The sequence below is a fragment of the Notechis scutatus genome, chromosome 4 (assembly GCF_049901735.1).
Source record: "Notechis scutatus isolate UNSWTSFEM ecotype Mainland chromosome 4, rNotScu1.2, whole genome shotgun sequence".
In the NCBI taxonomy this organism is placed as follows: Eukaryota; Metazoa; Chordata; class Lepidosauria; order Squamata; family Elapidae; genus Notechis; species Notechis scutatus.
This window is the reverse complement of record NC_142012.1, coordinates 115,190,953-115,206,068: the sequence shown is the minus strand read 5'-3', so window position 1 is coordinate 115,206,068 and position 15,116 is coordinate 115,190,953. Positions and strand designations below refer to the sequence as shown.

At 36.5% G+C, this 15,116-nt stretch overlaps 1 protein-coding gene across 5 annotated transcripts in view; it reads left to right on the top strand.

Moving 5' to 3' along the window:
• Window positions 1-15,116, top strand: part of ATRNL1 (attractin like 1) — a 530,678-nt gene that overhangs the window by 87,306 nt on the left and 428,256 nt on the right. For all 5 annotated transcript variants that reach the window (XM_087964472.1, XM_087964473.1, XM_087964474.1 and 2 more), the window contains exons 10-12: window positions 301-455; window positions 13,168-13,252; window positions 13,771-13,979. In XM_087964472.1, the coding sequence (XP_087820598.1) occupies window positions 301-455; window positions 13,168-13,252; window positions 13,771-13,979 (449 nt within the window). The remainder of the gene's footprint in view (window positions 1-300; window positions 456-13,167; window positions 13,253-13,770; window positions 13,980-15,116) is intronic.

Here is a 15,116-nt window from a genome sequence, read left to right as displayed (position 1 = left end):
AAAAAGTCAGCTGTTATATTTTATTTTATATTTTAATATAAATTTATTATATTTTATATTTTAACTTCAAAAGTCCCCAAGATAACAAGAAATTTAAAGAAAAGAATGGTTACAGCTTATTATTTCCTTGTCTGTTTCAAGACGATCCATAATATAGTTCTTGAAATTTGTTTTTCTGTGCATTTAAACAGATGTGATTGCTAGCACTGTGTCTAAATAAATATTGTTTACTTTTTAGTTATTCCACACAGATCACCTTGACTCCTTTTGATACCTTATATACTCCTTTTTTCTCAACAGGACAATTTTAAAAGAGAGTGGCTTTGCAAGATATCTCCACTCGGCTGTTTTGATGAATGGAGCGATGTTAATTTTTGGTGGAAACACTCATAATGATACATCATTAAGTAATGGTGCAAAGTGTTTTTCTGCTGATTTCCTGGCCTATGACATCGGTAGGTATAAGAGTAAATGTTTGAAAGGGTGAAACTCCAAATTCAATATATGCTATATAGAATATAGTATAGAATATAATATATAACTTATAACAAAATTATGATTCAGTATATATACAATAACCTGCTCTATAAAAGTTCTTCATTTCATAAATATGAATATTTATAACTCTATTTTTATTCTAAGACAAGCCACATTTTTATCATGTTAATCCTATGTTTGACCAGTAGATAGAAAATTGAAATGCTTCTGATCGCAAATTTCTTTTCTTGTACAATATTCAAGGGTCTCGATTTAGCATTCATTCATTCATTCATTCATTCATTCATTATTTTACATTGCTGAACTCCCAGAGACACTGAGCAGTTCACAGATAAAAGGGGACAGAGGACAATAATACAATCATAAGACAAAGAACAAAAGATGGCACCAGACAGGCTACAACCAAAGCAAATCCACATTACTGAAAAGGCAATTTCAGTCCCTTTGTCAGAGGGATAGATTTATAGAGTGAACAGTCTTTTTGGTCCTCCATTTTAAATCTATAATTCTTAATATAATAATATTTTTAGGCATAAAAAGTCAGAATGTATTTACATACCATATTTGCCGGCGTATAAGCGACTTTTTGCCCTGAAAAACATGCCTCCAAGTGGGGGGTCGTCTTATACGGCGAGTATATAACAAAGGTCGTCTTATACGCCGGCAAATACGTTGTTGTCACTCGGTGCAAGAGCTACGGGGCGGAGCTCCGCAACTTGCGAAGCCCCTTCAAGCCCAGCCGGAGTCTCTCTTCCTCCTCCTCCCCCCACCCACCCACTCCGCTCGTGCGGCGGACAGGCAGGCTCCAGGCTTTGCCCCATCCCTCACCTCCTTCCATCCCCCTCCACCACCACCCCAGTGGCAGAAACTTCGCCGCACGTAGGGACGAGTAGAGGGGTGGGAGAGCAGCGACGCAGCTCAAAGCTGAGAAAGCGCCATCCTTGCTTTTGTGCTTCGGGAAGAGTTCGTGTTTTTGTTTTTGTTTTTCTCCCAGGAATGGGATGCTGCTCGTGCGATTTTCTTTGGGAATTTTTCTCTTCCCGGTTTCAGCCTTTGCTCGAATCCTCCTCCCCCATTCACTTCTGGAAAGGATGCTTGTGTAACTCTTTTCCTAAGCGTTGCTGGGGTGGAGGGGGGCAGTGTGCAGCGTGAGCGAGAGGCTCTTTTCCTTTCTCCCTGAGCGCAAAACCGTCTGCCTTCTTCTCTCTTGGACGGACCGAGCAAGGCTAATAAGATAATAATAAGATAAGATCCTAAGCGCGTTGTGGAAACAGATCTGGATCTCATTGGAGAAAGGTAGCAAATGAATGAACTGGACTTTTGGCAAGTCTCGGGTAGGAACTCGACGCTTTCTGGAAAGTTAGTGAGCAGGAAAATAGACATCCTTTCCGCTTTCTCCCAGCGTGGGTATTTCATTATCCCTCCCTGTAAGAAGTAACAACCACAAAGCCAAGGGAAAAAACGATGCGCAGGAAAAAGCCACAGTAGGAAGCAAAGATTTCTCCCCCTCTCTCTGAAATAATTAATGTCGCAATCAGTGTGGTGCACCCTTGGAGACAAATTGGTTGGGGAGGTGGAAAGATATTAAGAAACAACTCGACTGTTTTGTCCAGTTTTTTTTTTTTTTTTTCCCTAAAACGATCGCTCAACGGTGACAAAGAAAGAGAGGGAGTGCCAGCCTGGAAAGGGCTGCCTCTCTAAAACTTTGGTGGCTTTGGTGGGGAAAGGGGTGGGGTGTCACTTCCGATCCCCATTTCACTTCCGTGGAGCTTTTTGCCCTGAAACAGCCTCCAAGGGGGTCGTCTTACCAAGAAACCTATTTATTTGGGGCTCTCTTCCTATCCGTATTTAAATACAATTAATCTTTGTAAAATACTTTAACACAATTAAAGAATAAACTAAAATGTCGTAAGACGGGGACATGCAAGTTATATATATGTATGGTATTCAGCTTTGTTCGAGTATTTTCCCACGTCATTATAGTTGTGCTTTTAAAGTTGTAGCAACGTTTCGGCGGAATCTCATCTGCCATCATCAGGCTTCTGTATTGTGTTCGTCTGATGAACACAATACAGAAGCCTGATGATGGCAGATGAGATTCTACAGAAATGTTGCTACAACTTTAAAAGCAAAACTACAATGATGTGGGAAAATACCCGAACAAAGCTGAATACCATGCATATAAATACCTGCGAAAACTTAAGAAAATCTATCTATCTATCTATCTATCTATCTATCTATCTATCTATCTATCTATCTATCTATCTATCTATCTATCTATCTTTATGGCTAGATCTCTAAATGGTGAATATTCATAGAGGGAATGTTTTTGATATTCCATATGTCCTAGTTTAATAGAGTGTTATGATTTGATATGATTCAGGTGGGTTAAATGAGGACCCAGATTGTTGGGGGCAATATGCTGACTCTGTAAAATCACTTAGAGAGTGCTGTAAAGCACTATAATATAGTATATAAGTCTAAGTGCTTTTGCTATTGCTATAATATGTGATAAAAATAATAACTTTTCTGAAATTATAACAAATAGGAAATATGTATGTATGTAAGTATGTAAGTATGTATGGTTTAATAAATATTTTCTTCATTATATACTCAACCCTCACCAATCATAACCTCCACAAAATGTGCAACATTTAACCAGTACATTTATTTCTTCTTTCTTTTAATGGTATAAATTATATTAGTAGTTACTGTATATCAATGACTACAATTTTATTACAGAGTTCTTTAATAATTTAATATAGTAATACATAGCAATAGCTTAAAGGCAATAATTTTTATTTGTAGCATTAAATTAAAATGTGTAGGGTCTGTGATTTCCTTCAATAGATCTTCTTTAATGGTTATATTTTCTTGTCATGTAATGTAAAAAATTATAATCAACTGTGTGTATGCAGTGAAAACATCATGAATGTAAGCCTAGGACTGCAGAAACTGATTGTTATTTTTAAAAATAAAAATTACAGTCTGCTTTGATTCTAAATTATAAAGCTACATAATTTCTTTTCCTAAATAATTAAAACACTTAACATATTATCCATAATTTTAGCAGTCTCATTTCCCATGCATTATTAATCTGATATAATATAAATGAAACAGATGTAATTTCTGTCTAATTTTAATATTTGTGTGAAGATTAATTACATGTGAGTTTAATCTTCTGTGCTATTGCTGAAGCTTAAATTAAAAATACTTTTTTTAGAATATCTCTTGAACCTAAGCATAATGGAAAAGGAAAATTTCAATTTCTATATGAGCATATATCAAAAGAAAGCAGAGTCTATAATATCTACTTAATTAAAAAGCTGGAATAATTAAGAGAACATTAGACGTACACACATTTTATTAATAATTTATGTTCTTTATGACCAATAAAGGTTTCGATCACTAGCCTTTCTGTGGGAGGAATCATTCACCAAGATCACACGTCTAATATTTCCCCAGAAAACTAGAACCTAGAAAGTTTTGAATGTAAAGCTCTTTCTTTGACACTACAGGTAGTTCACATTTAGTGGCAGTCTTGTGCAGTGATTGTTGTTATAATATTAATGAAAAATTAAGTTGGTATCAATCTTTGAATTTATGACTTTTACAGGTCTTTTACTTTTACAGTAATTAGAATGCTGTAGTTAAACTAAAACACTTAAGTAGAGGATACTTGGTTGAATTTATAAATGCTTAGCTTATTATACAAATGCTAAATGTAAAAGGACTGAATCTCAGTATATTCAGTGATATATGAGAGTTGACTTGAGGGGCAAGACTCAATATTAGGGTTATGGGTGATGTTTCACATACTGCGTTAATGCTTAATAGTGGCATGTTCCAGGTTAAAGGAAATGGTTTAGGGATATTTTTGAAATGTATTTCTTCATAGCAGTGACCTTTATACTAGATCATGTTTGACAATCTGATGAAAAATGCCCACAATACAAACAAAAGTTAGCAATATTTTATTGCATTGGAAATTAATAATAATCTCTCAATGAAGGACTATCCGGAAGTGGTAGTGGATTTTGTGTACTCTGATGAAGAAGACAGCTATTCCTATGATTTCAACAATAATAATTAAGGCTCATCAGAGAATCCAGAAAACTCTCTTTCCTTTAAACAATACGTGACATGTAATTTACAGAAATCACTATTGGATCGAATGTCACCTGCATCAACAAAGAATGTGCTAGGTATTGGTGTCCTATTCCATCTGGTATTCAAGCCAGTATCTGTAGGACTATGACTATTGGAAGAAAAGTTGTTTACAAGTTACAAATATACAAATATAGAAAACAAAGAAATAATGATATGCTATTGTTGAAAACAAACTCTTTCCACCTGAGCAAAAATGAAACTCCTCAAATAGCAAAATAAAACAATATCAACTAACTGACATCATTTTGGAAAACGTCAAGAAAAGGAAGACCAACTTTGGTTTGATTACAAGAAGACATTCGACTCCTTGCCATGATTAGATAAACAAGTGCCTACAAATAACAAGTCAGTAGAAACATATGAAGCTTTTGTGCAAAGAGAAATGACACAATGGACACAGTTATTGACCAGGTCAATTGTGATGGTTTGAGAGAAACTAATATCAGGAGAGAGGAATCTTTCAAGGAGATTCACCATCATCATTATTGTATGTCATTATATTGATTCATCTCACAACAATATTGAACAAGTCAAATCACACATCAAATATCAAATACATCTGCCAAGCTATCATAGCTTCTTTACATGAAAGATCTGAAACTATATCTTTAAACAGGTTCAATAGCAAAAAAACATCATTCATTCAGTTAGCAAAACTAAACATTTCTTTTGGGAGTGCTTAACACACTATTCTTAAATATCAATGTTATGCCTGCAATTTAAATATGTTGCTTGTTAGAGACCTAATTTCATGTTTTACTGAGAAAGGTAATTAAAATAATATTTTTCTTAGATTTATTTGAAAAGAGTCAAAGATTCCATATATTATCTCAAATTTTAGTATTTTATTTAGTTTTTTTATGTCATTTGAAACCATAAATGCTTCCCTTATCTGAATAAGGCTGGCTGGTTGGCAATGAAACAAATGTTTTTGTTGTTTTTGTTCTTATTTTCAGTGAAATTTAGCTCTTGAAATGTACGTTCATGGTGTTTCAGTCTAATGCAATTTCTGTATAAATAGCATTTAGGATTGTGTGTATTTGTGAACAATTGGGTATCTCTGAAGTCACTTTGATCAATGATACTAGAGCCAAACTTACCAACCCTTTTATATCTCAAATGCTTTTGTTATGATATATTTAATTATAAATGTCTGTCTTTAGGTATAATTTATGTGTCTCCACTGTTTACTCCAAGCAAGGACAAAGTAAAACTGTTAAGTATGGTATACATTATCCTTTGAGATAGTTACACTTCATAATGAATGAATATATATTTCATTTAAAAAATCTATTTTAGGCATTTTGAAAAACTAGCAAAATGACTTTTTAGCTCAGAAGTTTGTTCAGTGTTTAGCCATTACTGAGAAGACTAAAGAAGATAAGAAAGCCTATTTGTAACATGATTCTTTTTCTTTCTATAGTGTATTGAAAAGACCTGCCAGTTTGACAAATAACACGAGCAAAAAAGGAGTTATATCTACAGGCTGCAAGGGTTCCTTATCTTAAACTTAGCTTTTAATAATGATTTTTCTTCAGAACTAAAGCCCACTTTCCCAGGGGTAAAAGAACAAAGACCCTGATTTGCTCTATCCTTGACCAAATTACAATAAATGGCATGCATGTCTTTTAGCTACAGGCTTCTTTTCTTGTACATTTAGATGTTCAAATACTTTTAGTAAGCAGTCTGAGACAAGTGAATTATAAGAAATTGAAATGAATTTATCAAATAATTGAGAAGCTGCTGAGATATTTATTCCTTATATTGTTCCCATGAGAAATGTATATCTGAAATATACTCCATAATTATTCAGTCATTTTATATTTACCAGTCTATAGTATTATTTTATCAAGTGCCTTGTAAACCAAATATGAAAAATATGCATTATTGTTAGCATCATTCTTTCCTTGTCCCACTTTGATTGGTATACTTTCACAATTTTATTATTGTAATACTCTTCTTTTGTGATTTTTTAAAAAAGGCATTTCCTTCAAGTACCTTTCTGCCAAACATTTTTGAAATTCCTCATTGATGCTGAACCACTAGCAGCAAAATAATGCATTATCAAGAATCATAGTAGTCATGGCTGGTTTTTGGCACATATGAAGATTCTATGTTATATTTTTGAACGTGAAAGATTAATACATGATTCTGGTGAAGTTTACTTTCTATATGTAATCAGCTAATATATTTAGGAGAGCTGTTAATAATGCAGCTTCTATTTTCAAGATATTTCTTTTGATAAAGTATTAGTAAGAATGAAAACATTAAGCTGAGAATGTAACACAAATAGATTTCCATGCATGCTGAAAAATAGAACTTGAAAAAGATTAGGGACAGAACTACATTTTCAACAATGCTGTGGATGAAGTATTATTTTTGAAATGTCAAGGTGGCCATGTCCTCTTGATACAACTCTAATGATGTTAAGCAGCAGTTCCCCACCTTTCTGGCTTGCGGACTGGCAGCAACAGGGTGGGGTGGGGGAACGACAAGATGAAATTATTTTGTGTGTGCTGCTTGCATAAATGCAGCTTTTTATCATGATAGCCTGCTGCTTGCACAGCTGAGTTCCCAATGGACCATGGATCTGAGGTTAGGACCCCTGATGTAAAGGAATGTAGAGATTAAATTGGTAAAGAAATGAATGAACTGTTAAGGGAGTAGAGACAGCAAGTTGATTCTGAGAAATGAAAAATGTTGATCAATCCATTCTTGACTTTGTCTAATATACCAGGGGTCCCCAACCACCGGGCCCCGGACCGGTACCGGTCTGTGGATCACTTTGTACCGGGCCGCAAAGAAATAAAAATAAAAAATAAAATAAAAATGGCGGATTTCTTCGCCTTTGGTGAATGCTGCTGGGATCAGGAATCAAGAACACAAAGGAGAGAAGGGGAGGGAGGAAGCAACCAAAGCCTGTCCTGCTCTCTGGCTCAGCGGCTTTGGTTTCCTCCCGCCTCGTTCCTCTCTCAGTCGCTCTCTCGCTCCTCTACCAGCCCAGGAAGAAACTGCTTCAAAGAAGCCGACAGGGTGGCTTCCTGTCGGCGCAGCTCCTCCGAAGCGCCCTTTCACCCCCACCCAGCCACCTGCAGTTCAACCCAGTGGTCCGTTCTGCCTGCCTGCCTTCTGCCTGCCTGCCTGCCTGCCTGCCTGCCTGCCTGCCTTCTGGTTGTTTCAGAGCAGCTTTGGCTGAGAATAATAACTATTTGCCTCTTTTTCTCAGCCGAAGCTGAGACAACCAGAAACGAAGGCAGGCAGGCAGAACAGAGCACTGGATTGAACCGTGGGCGGCTGGGTGGGGGTGAATGGGCGCTTCGGAGGAGCTTCGCCGACAGGAAGCCACCCTGCCGGCTTCTTTGAAGCAGTTTCTTCCTGGGCTGGTGGAGGAGCGAGAGAGCGACTGAGAGAGGAACGAGGCAGACACCTGAGGGATGAGGCTGAGGGAGGGAGGGAGACACCTGAGGGATGAGGCTGAGGAAGGCAGGGCCGAGAGGCGGGGCTTCTCAGCCGTCCTGCAGGGACTTGTCCTGAGCCGCGGAGACAGCCGTGGGCCGCCACCGCCCAACGCTCAGTTTTGAAGGCGCTCCTCAGTCAGGCGCAGTTCCTGAATCTGCAGCTGAAACCCTCCATTTTAAATGTCCCAATAGAAGAGAATATCTGTCGCTCAGGGTTGCAATGAGGAGGCATTGGCGCTCCCTGAACTTGGTGGTTTGCTGGCAGACGTTTTATTACCCGACTAGGTAACAACATCAGATGTTACCTAGTCAGGTAATGAAACGTCTGCAAGCAAACCACCAAACTTGGACTCCCCCCGTCCTTGAAAAAGTGTTTCTGCGTGAAACTGGTCCCTGGTACAAAAAAGGTTGGGGATCACTGTAATATACAATAGGGAAGATGAAACAACTGTTGAAGGACTAACACTTCTCTGCTTCAAAGAGTTAGACTAAAAAACAAATACTCCAGAGATTTCATGTATTCAAGTAGTCCTTGACTTACAGTCATTTGTTTAGTGACTGTTCAAAGTTACAGTGACACTGAAACAAGTGACATGATAGTTTTTCACACTTATGACTGTTGCAGTATTCCCATGGTTGCATGATCAAAATTCGGTTAATTGACAGCTGGCATGTATTTATGATAATTGCACTGTCCCAGGATCATGGGATTACCTTTTGCAACCTACTAACAAGTAAAGTCAATGGGGAAGACAGATTCATGGTTAAAATTTAACCAACCATATTACTAACTTAACAATTGCAGTGATTCACTTAATAGCTGTGACAAGACAGGTCGTATAATGGGGCAAAAATTACTTAATTGTTGTGCTTAGCAAACTTTGCAAAATGCAAATTTTGGATTCATCTGTGGTCATAAGTCAAGTACAATCACTATTTCTTTATGTTATGGGCTACAGTGACAAAATTTTGAAAACCTGTCAGAATTTCTCTCTATCTCATTTTATACTTGTGGAAATCAAATTAGGTTATTGATGAGCTTGTTTCTTAGGTCTCAGTTTTGTTTCTCCCCCTTCTTTTCCAGCATTCTATTTTATGTTTTATTTCAAGTGAAAATATGGATGTTCCAGTAAAATGTAAAGTAACCTGACCAAATATGCAAATAATCTCAGAGAAATGCTAAATCCATTGGAACTGTGCTATAAGTATTGGTATTTCATTCATGGAAATCCTTAGAACAAATAATTCTTTCAAGAGATTTTCACAGCTTTATTTGGAATTTCTCATTTACTTAGGATAATGGAAGATATGAAATTCCAGTTCCAATTACTGCTAATAGAATCATTAGAAAATATATATTAATGGTTCAGGGAAAGTTTAAACTGGATGGTGTCAAAAGGGTTCTAAACACCAATAATACAAGAAAGATTCAGCTATGGTTTTTGATACTGGAAATATGACAGAAAACTGATCATAGTGATATTTTGGTCGTGGACATATTATGGATAAATGAAATACAGTATTATTTGCAAAGTTTGAAGCACATTGAAGCACATGAAAGCAAGGAATGACAAGCTAAATCCATAAATAAGCTGCTATTTCAGGAAGCAAAGTTTTTATTCTGTAGTGTAGATGATATGATGAAGAATGGAATTCTAAAAATATAGTGATGAAACAATTGCAAAAAGACAATTTGACTTTGCGTACTGTAAAGTTTAGAATTGCTTGTGTAATGGCAAAATTGCTAATGCAAATCTTAAAGGGCAAAGGAGAAATGTTATTGCAGCTTGCAAACAGCATTTCTGCAGCAACCAACTAGAGTATCAATACAGTGTCAGCATGCATAAAGTTGTGTATAGAAAACATTCCAGAAGAAAACAGTTCTATTCTCACATTCTTGAAATGAAAAAAGTAAATAGATTAAAACTGAATAGGAATGCTTAAAGGGACAAATAAAAGTGCAATGCTTTTCATATGTCTATACGGGAGTGGGATATATATAAAAATTATGTTACATCCAAAGTAGATGCTACATTATTAATGTGCTCTGAAAGAAGTTGCAGTATAACAAACATAGTGATAATGAAGTCTATACTGCATTGCATAATGAGAAATTGGTTTCAGATCAGATTATTATATAGTTTTATAGAGTTCAGTAGAATATGGAACATTTTATTTTTATTTATTTTATTTATTTGATTTGCCAATTGTTTACAAGATAAGTATAAGTGTATACATAGTTGTGAATACATGAAATGGGTACATATAAGAAAAATAAAAGAAGAATAAGAGAAACAATAGGACAGGGACGGTAGGCACGTTGGTGCGCTTTATGCACGCCCCTACAGACCTCTTAGGAAAGGGGTGAGGTCAATAGTAGACAGTCTAAGGTTAAAGTTTTGGGGTTTGGGGAAGAAACTACAGAGTCGGGTAGAGTATTCCAGACATTGACCACTCTATTGCTGAAGTCATATTTCCTGCAATAAAGTTTGGTGCGGTTAACATTGAGTTTGTATCTATTGTGTGCTCTTGTGTTGTTATGATTGAAGCTGAAGTATTCATTGACAGGTAGGACATTGCAATGTATGATTTTATATACCATGCTTAAATCAGACCGAAGACGGCGTAGTTCAAGGTTTTCTAGTTCTAGAATTTCAAGTCTGGTGGCATAAGGTATTCTACAACGAGTAGAGGAGTGGAGAACTCTTCTTGTGAAATATTTCTGGACTTTCTCAATTGTGCTAATATCAGATACGTAATGTGGGTTCCAGACTGATGAACTGTATTCGAGTATTGGTCTAGCAAATGTTTTGTATGCTCTGGTTAGTAGTGTGATATTACCAGAGAAAAAGCTACGTAGAATTAGGTTAACAACTCTTAATGCCTTTTTGGCTATGTAGTTGCAGTGGGCTCTAGCACTTAGATCATTAGAGGTGAGTATTCCAAGGTCCTTTACAGAGCTTGGGTCATCAACAAGATCTTGACTATTCAGCTTGTATTTTATTTTCTGATTTTTTTGCCAATATGTAAGACAGAGCATTTATTTGTTGAGATTTGAAGTTCCCATTTGTTTGACCATTCTGATACATAGTCAAGATCTTTTTGTAGGGTAGCCGTATTGTCTGTGGTATTGAACAGCTTTACATCATCAGCGAAGAGAACGCAATTGCTCTTAATATGATCACAGAGGTCATTTATGTAGAGTATGAAGAGAGTTGGTCCTAGAACACTGCCTTGGGGGACACCACTATTGACAGGTACTGAATTTGATAGGACGCTCCCAATTTTGACCATTTGTTGTCTGTTTGACAGGAATGCTTCTATCCAGTTATTCAGTTGTCCAGAGATACCATAGGATTTTATTTTTAGGAGTAGTTTGTCGTGTACCACTGAATCAAAGGCTTTACAGAAGTCTATGTAGATTGCGTCTATTGCTTTGCCCTGGTCTAGTTGTGTCGTCCATGTGTTTTTGCAGTGTAAGAGTTGCAGATTACAGGATAGTTTTTTTCTGAAACCAAATTGTTTATTGGAGAGTAGGTTATTTGTCTCTTTATGAATGTCAATTTAAACATTAACATCAGGTAATGCTGTCTAGAAATATATATTTATACACTGATATTGATTCAAGAAAAATATGCTTAGAAAATGATAGCAGTATCGTTGCATAAACTATAGAACATACTAAACACAACATGATTGAAAGCAAATTACAATTGCCAATGACACTACTGCTTAATATTACCATTACTATGATAATAGAATCCCAAGAAAAACATCCTAATGAACTGGAAGATCCAGTAGCCAGAGAACAAAAAACAAGAGTCATCTACAACAAATAGTTTAAGGTTTGTAACAGCCCCTTTATATGACAGATAGGCAAAAGATTTGACAGAGCAGACCCATGAAGGCCAGCACACTATGAAAACTTAATTATACAACACATGTTCAGACTCAATCATAATTTCAACTGGAAACCAATAAGCATCCTAGACCAAGCTAATTAAAAAATATTAGGATATTCCTGTAGGCTTGGAATTTAGACAAATTATCCATCAATATGGAGATAAACCACATTTACAGACCATTCAAAAGACATAATAAAGCTAAAGAATAAACAACCTCCCCATTTCCCCCCTTCCTAAAATCCAGATAAGCATGAATTAACACAAGACAAACAAGTAGAAAACAATACCCTAATCAATACCTTGGCAACACTGGTAAGGTAAGTTCTGTATATAACCGTGATGGTGAACCTATGGCGTGCATTCCAGAAGTGGCACGCAAAGCCACTTCTGCCGGCATGCGAGAGGTCACCTGGAAGAAACCCACTGCGCATGCATGTGCCCCCCGCCAGACAGCTAATTGTTGTGTGCCATTCATGCGTGGGGAGAGACACGTGGAGATGTGTGCGCATGCACAGAGGCATGCGGCATGCAGAGGGGTTTCATGTGCATGCGCAGAGGTATGCAGTGTACACGCAGGGGGTTGTGCGTGCATGCGCAGGGGGAGGGGGAGTCACGTGTGCATTGCATCATGGGCATGTGCACACGAGCGCATTTTTGGCAAGCAACATGAAAAGGTTCACCATCATGGGTATATAAACATTGAGCAAACCCCATCGTAGCACTAATGACCTTATCTAGTTGGATAATGAAATGTCTGCAAACAACCAAGCTCAGAGAGTTCCCAAAGACTTCATACATTTTATTGCAGATCATATGTCTGCTGTGAAATGATTATATTGTTTTACCTTAGAGGAGAGACTAGATTACAATGAATTTAATACAGTCAGTTGAATATGTAATATTTAAAATAGTCAAGGTTGTATAGAAATATATTCAATTGTTATATTTTGACATATTTTCTTAAAGCTTATGAACAGGAAATTATATTTTTACATTATTTCTAATAATCAGAAAATTATTTGAGAACTTAATTTAATTGCGATGTAAGAGATTTTGATTGTTTTATAATAATTGCAATTTCTGCTTAAAATTTCTGAAGTCCAGTAACAGCAAATTATATTCTATTCTCTTATTAGCTTGTGATGAATGGAAAGTTCTTCAAAAACCAAGTCTTCATAGGGATGTGAACAGATTTGGTCATTCTGCAATTGTCAGCAATGGGTAATGTATTTCTCAACATTGACTAAAAGAAAATACACATATCAATTGTTTAAAGATGCAGAATTCATGAATAATATGAATTATTGTCTGGTTACCATGTAAGCCAATACTAAGTTTCCATTTAAATCAAAGCTTGTAAAATATGAATACTTTTAGTATTAGTAATTAATTTATTTAAATTTAAATACTACCTCATTTGACCACATGTTTGTTACAAATAAAGAATAATGATTGAAAGGCCCTCCAAAAAGAAATGTATAAGTAAGACTGAATTTAAACTTGAAGATTAAAATTTATTTGGCAATTAGTTGCTCAGTTTCATAAAATGGTCTTAATGGGTTCAAGTGGCTAAAAAATAAATTTATTAGCTATAGCCTACCTATCTCTGATTAGGACAAGTAATTGTAAAGATATACAGGGATATCCAAATACACTTTTAAAAGGGAATGTAAACAAGGCAGATTCATGGCTTTGATATCTATTCTTGTAGAAACATAATATTTTATTTTATTTGATAGATCCATGTATATATTTGGAGGCTTTTCAAGCATTTTGTTGAATGACATCCTTGTATACAAACCTCCCAATTGTGAAGCATTCAGAGATGAAGATCTTTGTAAAACTGCTGGACCAGGATTAAGGTGCTTATGGAACAAAAATCACTGTGTGTCATGGGAACTTGGACATGATACTAACATCCTTAGGACAAAGTGTCCCAGAAAAATAGGTAAGTAAATTTCCTGTAATATTGAGAATAGACATTAAACTAAATGCATGAATGCAATGAGTGCATTGCTTGGCCAGTTCTGCAATGAGAATGCATTTGGATTAAAAAAATGTGTGCACAGATAGAAGCTACCTGAACCCAATATAATATAATATATGGCATTCAGCTTTGTTCAGGTATTTTCCCACGTCATAGTAGTTGTGCTTTTAAAGTTGTAGCAACGTTTCGGCAGAATCTCATCTGCCATCATCAGGCTTCTGTATAGTGTTCATCTGTGAGTCAGACTTTTACAGTGGTTTCAGATTTAAATTTGGGGCAGCCTATTGCTGTGCCAGAATGGTTTTTTCTTCATCCTGATTGGTTGGGAGTCTTGGTCTGTGTTTATTGGTCTTGGAGTTTGCTGTGTTCTGCTTGGTTGGTGTTTCTAATATCTTCTGTCTGGTTTTTGGCTCTTTTTGTATCTTGATTGGCTGGCAACATTGTGTTACTTTATTGGAGGCCTTTAGTGCAGCTTGGCTCCGAGTAAATGGATGGCTATCATTAGTTAGGAAGCTAGGTTTCATCTGGGTGCCTGGTTGGGGTGTGTTTGAGCTGGAGGTATCAGGGGGATCTGTTTGTGCCCAGGTGTTTGCCTGGCTTGTGGTGTGGAGATTTTTTTGTTTGTGAGTGCAGGCTTCCAAATGATTGACAGTCTGGTGGAATCATCTCTTCTATTCATGCTTTCAATTCTTTTTTCAATCTGTATATGCCTTGGTTTTCCAGGTCAATTTTATCTTTGGGGTTTCTAAGGATGGCTGCTATTTTTCTGTCTGTTTTGAAGGCAATCTTGATGTGATGTCTGTGTAGTATCTTACTAATTTTGTCTGTAGTACCTCTTATGTAGGGCAGGACAGCTGTTCCATAGGTCTGTTCATCTTCTGGGTCTCTATTATGTCTCAGTGTGTTTTTGTGGATCAAGTTGGTGATTTTGCTTTTGTGGAAGCTGTTGGCTGTCAGTACTTTAGTCAGGGAGCATAGTTCAGTCTTTATGTGTGTCTTGTCTGCCAGGCGTTTGGTTCTAGTAATTAGTGTTTTAGCCACGGAGTTTGTCTGTGCTGGGTGGTGGTGGGATTGGGCGTTGAGGTAGCGGTTAGTGTG